This window comes from Lontra canadensis, unplaced genomic scaffold, assembly GCF_010015895.1.
Source record: "Lontra canadensis isolate GAN:19392208 unplaced genomic scaffold, GSC_riverotter_1.0 scaffold60, whole genome shotgun sequence".
Lineage (NCBI taxonomy): Eukaryota > Metazoa > Chordata > Mammalia > Carnivora > Mustelidae > Lontra > Lontra canadensis.
In genome coordinates this window covers 8,764,204-8,777,206 of record NW_022631054.1, presented here as the reverse complement: position 1 = coordinate 8,777,206, position 13,003 = coordinate 8,764,204, and the positions used below count along the sequence as shown (strand labels likewise).

General features: G+C 39.4%; 1 protein-coding gene across 3 annotated transcripts in view; it reads left to right on the top strand.

Moving 5' to 3' along the window:
- Positions 1–13,003, top strand: part of FOXJ3 (forkhead box J3) — a 151,880-nt gene that overhangs the window by 37,760 nt on the left and 101,117 nt on the right. For all 3 annotated transcript variants that reach the window (XM_032877464.1, XM_032877462.1, XM_032877463.1), the window contains exon 3: positions 11,735–12,059. In XM_032877464.1, coding sequence (XP_032733355.1) covers positions 11,735–12,059 — 325 coding nt within the window. The remainder of the gene's footprint in view (positions 1–11,734; positions 12,060–13,003) is intronic.

Genomic DNA, 13,003 nt, shown 5'->3' with positions numbered 1-13,003 from the left:
GGACCACACTTTGAGGACACCTGAATCCTAGACATCACATGTAGAGTTTAAGCTGTTTAGCATTTTCTGTGCATCATACTTAACCCTGAAAAGACAGGATTACCTTTGCTGAATGTTAGCTTCTGCCAGCACTGATGCCAGACTACTGGTATAATGTGTAGTGAGTAGGATTGTAGAGAGGTTAGTATAGACACTTCAATGAGATAGTGCATATTTGTTACTCAGAGGACTTTTATTATATGTATATTATACATACCTGTATTTTAAACTAAGTATAAGGCGTATTAACAGCAGATTCTGGGTTTTTAATCTTGTTTTTGAAGATTTTGGTTTATTTGAGAGAGAGCAACCCAGAGAAAAAGCAGGAGGAGAGAGAGAAGCAGACTCCCCACTGAGCAGGGAGCCCGACATGGCACTCGATCCTAGAAGTCTGGAATCATGACCTGAGCAGAAGGCAGAATTTAACCAACCAAGCCACCCAGGTGCCCCAGGGTTTTTAATATTTTGTTTAAGAGAGAGTGAGCACACAAACGGTGCACATGAGTGGGGTGAGGGAGGGTGGGGGGGTGTGGGCAGAGGGAGAGAAAGAATCCTGAGAAGGCTCAAAGCTCAGCAGCACAGAGCCCGACACAGGGTTTGATCCCAGGACCCTGAGCCAAAATCAAGAGTCGAACACACACACACAAAAAGAGTCAAACGCTTAACTGTCTGAGCCACCTAGGTACCCCTCTGTGTTTTTAAATAACAGCTACAAAGATGGCTTTGAGTGTTCTTGTGTTAAAGGAACTAGAGTTCATCAGTTTTTGCAGCTACTCAGATTCCAGTAGGTGAGATTTAAATGCAAAATACAGTATTTACTTGATGACAGAATACAGTTGAGTGGTTAATGCCCAGAAATGTTTATTTTTTCCTTCCTATACATTATGGAACAAAAGATACCTAAGATGGGAATTACACATACAGTGTGAAAATATCTTTTGACCACATGATCCCTAAGTTTGTAGCCTGAATGGAGTTCTAAGTAGGAATATGGCTTATGAACTTAGAATACAGTTTTATGAATCTAAGATTATATGTAGAGTAATTTGGAGAGAATCTAGAAAAGAGCAGTTAATATATTAGGGCTCCAAATTCAGATCCTGTTGGAGAAGTTCTGGACTTTAAAGTTACAGAAAATGGACTCCAAGCTGTGTTAATATTGTAAAATATGTGAAGCCTCATTATGAATAGAACTCTGACCAGTTCTCATTTTCCAAGAGAGAATTTAAAGAAATATTCTTCATAGAAAGGGAGATCTAGATTAGCCAGTTAAAACTTTTAATCTTGGGGCACCTGCGTGGCTCAGTGGGTTAAGCCTCTGCCTTCAGCTCAGGTCATGATCTCAGGGTCCTGGGATCGAGCCCCGCATTGGGCTCTCTGCTTGGCAGGGAGCCTGCTTCCTCCTCTCTCTCTCTGCCTGCTTCTCTGCCTACTTGTGATCTCTGTCTGTCAAATAAATATATAAAATTAAAAAAAAAACTTTTAATCTTTTTAACAAAATTATTTATTTTTAAAATAATCTTTGTGCCCAAGATGGGGCTCAAATTCATGACTCCAAGATCAAGAGTTGTGTGCTTTATCAGCTGAGCCAGCCAGGTGCCCCCCTGGCCAGTTAAACCTTTAAAAAAAAAAAAAAACCACACATACCTTAGGGGCACCTGGGTGGCACAGTTAAGCGTCTGCCTTTGGCTCAGGTCGTGATGCCAGGGTCCTAGGATCAAGCCCTGCATTGGGCTCCCTGCTCGCTAGGAAGTATGCTTTTCCTTCTCCCACTCTGCCTGCTGTGTTCCCTCTCTCGCTGTTTCTCCCTGTCAAATAAATAAAATCTTAAAAAAACCCAAAAACCAAAAAACAAACAAAAAACCCCAACACATACCTTAGAGTTATATACCTTAGAACAAATTGAGTAAGTTGTGAACTTTTCTCCCCTTGGAGATCTTAAAGAAAATTCTTAGTCTTCAAAATAGGTAATACTAGGACTTTAGAAAATGACTGAATGAGGTTCTTTTTCATCTCTGATTTTATGATAAATAGCTCTGTTATCACAATAGTTTTACAAATAATAGTTGTCTCACTAAATCTCCCAGATTTTTCTATTTTTATTTTTTTGAAAGGTTTGTATTTATTTGAGAGCGAGAGAGAGAGCATGAGAGAGGCGAGGGTCAGCGGGAGAAGCAGACTCTGCTGAGCAGGGAGCCGGATGGGGGCTTGATCCTGGGACTGCGGGATCATAATGTAAACTGAAGGCAGTTGCTTAACCAACTGAGCCACCCAGGTGCCCTAAATCTCCCAGATTTTTGCCATTAGCTGTGTTATGACTGTTCTTGGAATTTTAGAGGGGAAGAGAAGTTGTGAAAGTCAAAAGGTTTGAAGAGTGACCTACTATCTGTGTATTGGATTCCTTCTCCTAAATTATGATTCTTCCACCTGTTTTTTTTCACTTCAAACCAGTGAGGATTTTTCAGGTTATTTTTTTAAAAGGTCATTGCTTATAGGAAGTTTAAAAGGCTCAGTTATTCATACCTTCGTGGAGATTAGTTTGATGCTACTTCAGGAATCATCATATCATCTTACTCTATGGGGAAAGGCATGTTCTTAGTTCTCATATATAGTCTACGAACAAAATTTTAAAACCTAATCCTTCTGGGTCACTTTAGTCATTTCCATTGAGGCTGCTAAACAGTTACTGTGTCATTTAGGAAATGAAAGTTTAAAGCCACTAAGAGTGAGAGCCATTTAAAATTTGGAAAATTCTGGGGGCCTGGCTGGCTCATTCGGTAGAGTGCAGCAACTCTTCATCTTTTCCCAAGGGAGACAACCCAGAGTTTCATCCAGTTATGATAATTAGCTGAAAATCTCAGCTCTTTTTTTTTTTTTAACACTTTTAAAAAAAACGATTTTATTTATTTATTTGACAGACAGAGATCACAAGTAGGCAGAGAGGCAGAGAGGAAGGAGCAGGCTCCCCACTGAGCAGAGAGCCTGATGCGGGGCTTGATCCCAGGACCCTGGGATCATGACCTGAGCCAAAGGCAGAGGCTTTAACCCACTGAGCCACCCAGGCGCCCCAAAATCTCAGCTCTTGAGGTAGTGTCTCTTTCATCAGATGCTGGTGTGGCTTCTTGTGGTTCAAAGATCTATAAACCAAAAATGAGCTATTTACTTTCTACCTAATATATAGTGGTGGAGAAAGAATTAGGATAACAGCAATAAAAGGTAATATTCAGAAAAGGGAATAATGGGAAACACTCAGTAGTCATTATTAGCTCATTATAGAATCTTACTGGGTAGGAGTGACAGTGACTCCTTGACAATGTAGTAAGTTCCTTAATTTTGCTCTTTGGTAGGGCTTCCATTGTCTCCTATGCCTTCTGAAAGGTCTACCTTGTCCATTATCTTCCATGGCCACATCTGAGAGATGGATATTAGTGAAGATGCCCTTTCTGGGAAATGTACAGCTTTTATAGCTCACTTCTTGTTGATGAGCTTGGGTATTATTTTGGAAACTTAAGAGGCCTTTGCAGTCTAGTCTCTTTCTCTCCCCCAACCTTCCATACAATTATCTTAAAATACTTAGTTTCTAGACTTTTTGCTGCTTTGATCCGCAATGCCTGCCCAGACAGAATTTTTCAGTGTGAAGACGGTGCCCTTTGTGCTCCATTTACCCCAGGAATTTCCAGTCTTGTTTTGGTGCCATGGAAGCCCTTCCACAGTCTGGTGAAACCTGTGAATCTGTCTCAGGATAATGTCTCAAAATTCACAAAATAAAGTACTTAGGATTACAAAGGAAACCAATTATATTGAAATATGGTTAGCAAAATATTAACTTTGAAACATAGTAATGTTAAACATTAAATAACATTAAATAAAAGATCTAGTGGCAAATCTAATACACTAGCATAATTTTTAAGTAGTTAAGTTTAAAAGTTGAGATTCTGCAACATCTGCATGTGAGAAGAATACATTTGTGATTTTTATTGCTGGCCAAGTTGCAAGTACTGTTAGTGCTATGATGTGTTGTCTAGTTTCATAATTAAAGGAAATGCTAAATTTCGGTTATAAGTTAGTGGAAATAAAGAATATTTTTTCCCCATCCAAGTTCATTGACCTCTTCTGGCTTCTAAGGGAAAGATGGTTCTGATGAGGCCATTTGAAACAATGGTAGAAAACATGGGTGGAAAGAAAATACCGTTATGATATTGCTTTGTGTGGCAAGGTACCAGTCTTTTCTACTGCCAAGGCCGCAGTTTTGCAGCTACCATTTAATTACTTCAGTTTGCTGCTTCAGAAGCAGTTTGGTGTTTTTTCAACTACGCAAGGCTTTAAATTATAGGACTGTTAGCTTAAATTGCAGGCCATAGGCAGGGAGTTACCTCCCTTAGCAAATCTGCATTTTCTCCCTCTGCTTGCAGCTCTAATCGCACTTTGTTTTTCTCTCAGGACTTTGTTTTAAGTGACAAGAAGGAGCCAACGCATGCCAACATTCTACATTTTTTCTGTATTTCTCTTCTTGCGATAGCCTTAGCTGGCCTGTGGTTTGCTTTCTAACTTATGTAGATGGCCACATTTGACCAAATCCTGTCACTCTTTGTCAGTCTTTGTCACTGCAGTATCGGAGTTAATGTTTGCCTTATCAACCTCTCCTTAAGAGTGTCTTACTTTAGGTTTTCTTGTATTCCCCACTTCCATATGCCAGATTTGACTTTTGTTAAGAATTGCAGTCATCTGCTGGTGATATCTTTTTTTTTTTTTTTAAAGATTTTATTTATTTATTGGACAGAGAGATCACAAGTAGGGAGAGAGGCAGGCAGAGAGAGAGGAGGAAGCAGGCTCCCCGCTGAGCAGAGAGCCTGATGTGGGGCTCGATCCCAGCCCTGGGATCATGACCTGAGCCGAAGGCAGAGGCTTAACCCACTGAGCCACCCAGGCGCCCCTGCTGGTGATATCTTTTTATGGTAGTTATGCACATAAGTCTGGAAGGTGAGCAGTTCAGGGCTCAGATGGCAGCTTCACAATTGCTTCACAAAAGACTCAGGGACCCGGATTCCTTCTCTCTGCTCCTCTATTCTCAGTGTATGGCTTCCATTTTCAAAGATCACCTTATGATGCAGGATGACACTGGAGCAGTAGCTATTGTGTCTTCAGAGAGCCAGAATGGAAAGAGGCACTATGCCATCCAGAATGAAATTGAGATTGTATTCCTCAGGACGAAGGTAAAAACAGATGTTAGGTGGCAGTTAGTGGTTTCTGCCATAGACCTACTTCTGGTTGCCTTGGGTGCTAAGCTTCTGTAACAGAAGTTATATATTTAAAAAAGTGTGTGTGTGTGTGTGTGTGTGTGTATACATACATACATACATATATATATATGTATATATATATGGGTGCCTGGGTGGCTCAGTCAGTTAATTGTCCAACTCTTTGTTTTGGCTCAGGTCATGTGAGATGGAGCCCAGTGTCAGTCTTGCACTGGGCATGGATCCTGCCTAAGATTCTTCTCTTTCCTTCGGTTCCTATCCCTTCCCTCTCAAGGGAAAAAAAAAAAAGTGGGGTGTGTGTATTGTTTCCTTGGGATGCATGCGATCAGAATTACTGCTGTGGTAATTATAAGGATTTCTTTTTGAGTTTTCAGTTGCTCAGTTTTTCTTACGAGTCTTACGATGAATCTTTTTTGTGATGAATTTTTCTTAAGTTTTTTAAGGTGCCAAAATTTTAAAATGCCAGATGCCAGGAATAGAGTGGGAGGATTCAGGAATACCTAGGTCACAACATCATTATCCTCATTATTCTTATTTTCCTTGATGTTTTCTTCTTACCTTTATTTAGGAAGCCAACAGTATCTCAACAGTATCCCCCCCCTCCCACCTTTTGATGACTGTTGAAAACTCAAAAACTTTCTGAGCAATCTTGGTTACTTGTTGGGAGTCAAGGAGGTTGCAGAGGGAGGCCCAAGCAATGTGTTAAAGTATGTAGAAAGCTTATTTGGGGTCCTATTAGTGGCACTGTTCCAAAAAGTGGGATTAGAACCCCCGACCCTCTCCCTATCTCATGCCTTAAGGTTGAGTTCTTATATCTTGGTGCTGTTTACATTTTCATGTTATACAGAGAAGATTCCTCATGAAACTTTTTTTTAGCAATAAATATCATCATAGATTTAAGACACGAGTTTCCAATCCCTGTTTTCTATGATAAGTAATGTTATCTTTTTATCTTTGCTTCTGTCTTCCTGTTTTTCTCTGCTATTCCAGAACTGTTTCTGTTCCCGTGTAGTGCTGCTTGTCAGTCTGAGTCATACTTTTTTCCATTTCATAAAGGACTTCAATCCTGTGATTATCCTTACCTCATGCTGTTGAGTCCTTTTTTTCTTTTGCCTCTTTCTTTTAGCTTGTCAAGGTGTATAGTTTCACTTGTTTGGGAAGGATCACACCCACACCTTCATTGGCTAGTAACTGTTTCAATCATTTAACCATTATTTATTGACCCTTCACTTACTATGTTCTTAGGCATTAGAGAGAGAAAAGAATAAGAAAGTTTCTTTTTCCAAAGAGCTCGTGGTCTCTGGGGAGATAGATAAAGATAGTTATAATCCTGTATAAATCTTGGGATAGAGGTGTTTATATGCTACTGTGGGATTGGGACCTAGTTTAGTTTGGGAGATTGAAGATAAGAGTGGATTGACGGGGCTTTCTGGAGGGGGAGGTATTTGGTCTGAGTCTTGGAAAAAAGTAGAAGCCAGCAAGGCAGTGTTAAGACATTCCAGAAAGGAGTGTTTTTAAACCAAATACTGTGTTATTTTTCAGATAACATGTACCTGGCATGGTGTTTGGTGGATCTGAAATAATTAGTTTTATGGTCACTGTTCTCAGTGGGAAGGTGAGGGAAGAGGGAGTGAGTGTAGTAAGCTTAGGTGTATGATGCAATTATACATATGCAACAGCATTGTAAATGCCAAATTGAGGTTATAATTGCTCCAGGAATTTAGAGAAGGATTAATAAAAGATTAATAAAAACTAAAGTAGTTGAAAATGAGTTTAGATTTAGTATAATAGGAGAAAGGGAACCATTGAAAGTTATGGGGCACAATGACATGAAAACAATGGTGACGGATTTCTCTTGGAGTGTATGCGTATACTCAGGAGGTGATTAGCAGAGAGGAGTGGTAAGAAATCAGAGGCTAGGAGGCCAGCTAGGAAGCTTTTGGAATGAGGTGAGGTAATGAGGGCCTGACATTTCTTAACCAGATTTCCATAACCAGATTCCTCAGAGCCTCCCATGCTGTTTTTAAATTTACCACCATCTGTTCTTTTATACAAGTGGACTTCTGTCATCACCATTCCATTAAGAGGTTTCTTTCTAAAGTTACTGATGATCTGGTCATATCTAATGGTCATTTTTTGTGTTCTTCATGCTTAATGGAGAACCTCTGCGGTGTCCAGGTGACACCCCAACGATGGAAGCACTTTATACCTTACTACCAAGAATATATAAAATTTAATAAATAGCAAACAGAAGCCCCACTTTTTCAGAGTTTAAATTTAAGATAGATATTTTATAGTTAGTTTAAATTTGATCTAGCAGAGCTTATGAAGATAAGCACAGCAGTGGAGTGATTTTTACTCATGGTGTCTTTGATGACTAGGGACCATTTTCTTTCTAGCCTGTTGAGATCTTTACTTTCTTCAAATCTTAGTGGAAGTTCTTCCTTCTCTGCCTCTGAAGGCTGCAGTCCATGTTGTCCTCTCCCTTCAGCCTTCCTTTCTTCTTCAGTTCTTCCTTACTTTTGACCTTCCTAAGTGGACTGCAGTTTCCTGGAGGACAGGAATTTTATCATACTTTGTTGTGCGTGTGTACACAAAGTTTTATAGCCCTGTATATGTGTAATTATAAATTCTTAACTGTTATATATTAAGTACTTAATTATATTTTTACATTATATTGCTGAGACTCTCATAGTCTCAGTTAGTGGCAGTGGTGAAGGAAACAGAAATTAAAGTTGGTTCTCAGTAGGGGCATCTGCAGTATCAGTTATGTTCGGTTTGGAATGTGCATTTTTTTTTTTTAAGATTTTATTTATTTATTTGACAGAGAGAGAGTACAAGTAGACAGAGTGGCAGGCAGAAGGAGAGGGCAAAGCAAGCTCCCCACCGAGCAGGGAGCCTGATGCAGGGCTTGATCCCAGGACTCTGGAGTCATGACCTGAGCCGGGGCAGTGGCTCAACTGACTGAGCCACCCAGGCGCCCCTGGAATGTGTATTTATTTTAACTTTGAAAATGTGTGTGCCTGGCTCCTTTGGGAATTTGAACAAAATAAAGCTGCTTAGTGGAGCCGTAATTGAGGCAAATACGATGACAGCATGGAATAATAATTGCCAGTGGTTTTAGAATGAAATATGAGTAATAATAATAGCAACTACTATTTAGCATAACCACCACCACCAGTAGCTAACATTTTTTGAATGGTTACTATTTGCGAGTCACTATTCTCAGTACTTTTCATCAGTGATGTAGGTACTGTTATGCTCATTTTACAGATGAGGTGTGGTTAAAAAAAAAAAACAAAACACTAATGGTTTGAGAGCATTGGGAGACCTGGTTTTACTTCTATTGTTAACTACCTTTTGTGAATTTGGGCAAATCTTTAGCTTCAGTAGACCTTAGTTTTTCATCTTTAGATTGAAATGATTGGTTCCTGATCTCTAGGGTACTTTGCCCACTCATTTGACAACAGGTGATGTGTAAATTACATTGTTTTCTTGAATTTTTAAAAAAATTTCAGAGAGAGAGAGAACATGAAAAGGGGGAAGAGCATGGGGGCGGGAGAAGCAGGTTTCCTGTCAAGCAAGGAGCCCATGCAGGGTTCCATCCCAGCATCTTGGGATCATGACCTATGTGGAAGGCAGCCGCTTAACCAGCTGAGCCACCCAGGCGCTCCTACATTGTTTTCTTTATTCCATAAGTTCCTGTAACTTACTTCATGCTAGCAATGAGCGATTAATCTAATGCTGAGATTATAGAGCACAATAGTAAGGGGTTTGTTTGTTTTGTTTTTGCTTTTTGATCTCTGAAGCTATTGTATAGAGAATTTAAAGTTCAGATTTCAGAGAAATTATGAAGTAGAGATGGAGGGAATTTGAGAAAGTGAAAAAGATAAAACTAGATCAAAATAATCTAAGAGGAAGATAATAGGACTCTACTGGCAGTGTAGATAAAATCCTCATGGCTGTCTCTTGATTTATATAATTGCTGTTGCTTAATCTGGTTTACTTTATAGTGCTTTAGTACCCTTGCCAGATAATCCTGGAGTAATATTATTAACTAATACTTAACAGATCTTTCTTCTGTGTATATACTACCATATTTAATTCTCAAAGTAATATTCTAATTTTTAAAAAATTTATCTGAGAGAGAGTGCTTGTGAGAGCGAGCGTGCTGTGGTGGGAATAAGGGGGTTCGGGGGAAGGGAGAAGCAGATTCCCTGCTGAGCAGAGAGCCTGATGCAGGGCTCCGTCCTAAGATCCTGACTGAGATCATGACCTGAGCTGAAGTCAGATGCTTAGCTGACTGAGCACCGAGGTGGCTCCCTCAAATTAATATTTATTTATTATTTTTAAAAATTATTTATTTGAGACAGAGAAAATGAGAGTGTGAGAGGGGGGAGGTCAGAGGGAGAAGCAGACTCTCTGCCAAGCATGGAGCCCAATGTGGAGACTCTGTCCAAGGACTCCAGGATCGTGACCTGAGCCGAAGGCAGTTGCTTAACCAACTGAGCCACCCAGGTGCCCTCAAATTAATATTTTAACTCTAGGAACTATTATTATTATTATTATTTTTCCCCTCAAAGACTCCATCTATTCATTTGACAGAGATCACAAGCAGATGGAGAGGCAGGCAGAGAGAGAGAGAGAGAGAGAGAGAGAGAGAGAGAAGCAGGCTCCCTGCTGAGCAGAGAGCCCGACGCGGGACCCGATCCCAGGACCCTGAGACCACGACCCGAGCCGAAGGCAGTGGCCCAACCCACTGAGCCACCCAGGCGCCCCTCTAGGAACTATTATTGTTTCATTTTACAGATGAGAAAGCTGGAGTTTATTTATTTATTTAAAAGGTTTTATTTATTTGTCAGAGAGAGAGAGAGAGAGAGAGAGAGTGTGTGTGTGTGTGTGTGCTACAGAGCAGAAGCCAGCGGGGAGCAGCAGGCAGAGGGAGAAGCAGGCTCCCTGCTGAGCCAGGAGCCTGATGCGGGGGCTCAATTTCAGGACCCTGGGATCATAACCTGAGCCGAAGGCAGACACTCAATGGACTGAGCCACCAAGGCATCCCTAGAGAAAGCTGGAGTTTAGATAATTAATATTAATTAACATTTTCATTTCCTGCAGCTAGTAACTAGTAGAATCAGTGCTTGAACTCTTGATCTGCCTGACTTGAGAGCCTATGTTCTTACCAGTTCTGTATTGCCTCCCAGAAGTTCATATCCTAAGCACGTATTGCAGGCTGCTCTTTGCCTGTAGCTGTTTGGGATGAGGGCCTGTATTGGATTTTATTTGCCACAAGTTTTTCTTTTCACTGAGGTACTTCAGGTTTTTTGTTTTCTTTTTTCTCGTTAGTTTGATATCACTTAGAAGTCTTTCATTCTTCTCTGCTTTATTGTTGGGGTCATTATTCCTGTTTCTTTGATCCCATGGTAGGAAAAGTTTATATCCTCAGCTGAAAGCTAGCAATTCCAGTATGAAGTGTCAAGCTTTGTTTCTATATTTTTATCTTCAATTCTTTGAGCAGCTTTTCCCTTCTCCAGAAAATGTGTTAACCTGGCAGATTTTGTTTTTCTTTTTTCGTTCTCTGGGTTGTAACAGTCTGAATTTTTCAGCCTTGGAGAGAAATACGTTACAGAATCCAGATCACCAGATGTTTGCATTAGGCTGCCCTGAGTTTTTACTGCTTCTTGCTGTCAGTTTATATGATTTAATCTCGTCTATCCTACACTCCCAGATCTCTAGTTTTCTTAAGCTTGTTCGTTGTGGATTTTGTGGATTTTTCATTATTTTTTAACTGCCTGGGTGCTGCCTATCTTCCTCTTGTTCATCAGTATCCTTGAGTTTGCATTCCTCTTTTGGGTCAGCTCCCCCAGCTAGCTTGTCTATTTAATATTCTTATCTACCCTGCTTGCTTTTCCTACCTCCCACCTGCTCAGCTCTACCTTCTTTCCTCCTTGCAAATTCCTGTGCCTGTTTCTCAGTCACTTCTCTGACCTCTTTACTTTGGGTATTCTTTTGCTTGTATGACTCCCCTAAAATTTGTGTAAAAGAAATGCCAGTCTTAAGTTTTAAAGGGTCTATGGTGTTGGTGAGTAAAGAGCTGGACAGCAGACTTATTTTTCATACTATGATCCTATTGCCCTATTTAAAGTGATAGTCTTTTTTAGAAACATTGGTATTGGGATCACTTTGTATGTACGTATTGTTCTGTATCTTAAACATTTTAAAACCTTATTTGTTGTGTTTAGGAGAGGAAAGAATTTTAAAAGATTGGAAATGTTGAGCCCTTAAATATTTGATTTGGTCATTAACATACTCAATCTTTTTCCTCCAGATTTAACTCAGGCTTTCCCTCACTTTGGAACTCCTAGATTTGTGAATATTGGATATTTTGAGAAGCAGGGGTTCTTTCCTTGATACTGACTAAGGAGTCTATTTACCTTCAGGATGACATCTGAACTGGAGAGCAGCCTAACATCTATGGACTGGTTACCACAGCTCACCATGAGAGCAGCCATCCAAAAATCTGATGCTACACAAAATGCGCATGGAGCAGGAATTTCCAAGAAGAATGCACTCCTTGACCCAAATACAACACTGGACCAGGAAGAAGTCCAACAGCACAAAGATGGGAAACCTCCATACAGTTATGCCAGCCTCATTACATTTGCAATTAATAGCTCACCCAAAAAGAAAATGACTCTAAGTGAGATATACCAGTGGATTTGTGATAACTTCCCATATTATAGAGAGGCTGGCAGTGGTTGGAAGGTAAGGATTTTATTTAAATTATTGTTTGTATGCTGTAAACAAAAAATAATAGTAGTTTCTATTGAAGATAAAGCTTTGTGGGGCTTCTATAATTAAAAAGTGAAATTCTGATTATCAGTCATTTTTAAGATGTCAGAAAAGGAAATTAAATGTTTTTATTAAGTGATTAACTTTATTTTTGGTAGAATACCAATTTGTTAAAGCTTTATTATGTTACATGACTGATGGAACATAAGTAAGAACAGAGATAATGTAGCATTCACTGGAAAATAATACCTGCAGTTCAGGTAAGTTGATAGTAAGTCTTTGGTTAAAAAAAAAGTATTAAACTAGTATTGTTCTCATCATCTAAGATTTTTCTTTAACTTTTATTTTAAAAGAATTTTAGATTTATAGAAGAATTACATAAATAGTCCAAAGGGTTCCCGTATGTCCTTTATTCACTTCCTTTATGTTAACGTCTTATATAAGCATAGTACAGTGATTAAAAACTGAGAAATTTATGTTAATACAGTACTTTTTGAGTAAGTAGTACTGTTAATTACTAAGTAAATTACAGACTTCATTCAGATTAGTTTCTCTTTCAGTGTCAGGATCTAGTCCAGGATCCTGCATTACATTTAGTTGTCATGTCTCTTTAGTTTCCTCTCATCTGCAGTAGTTCCTCAGTCTTTTTTCTTGTCTTTTATGACCTTGACACTTTTGAAGAGTACTTGTCTGGTATTTATAGAATATTTTGTAGAATGGTATTGTATGGTGTGTTTTATAGTTAGGTATGTCTGATATTTTCTCATGGTTAGACTGAGGTAATGCATTTTAGGGAAGCATAATGCAGAGATAATGTGCCCGTCTCTGTATGTCATATTGAGAGGTACTTGATGTTACTGTGTCTTATAACTGGTAACATTAACCTAGTTCTTTGGTTAAGGGGATGTCTTCCAGGT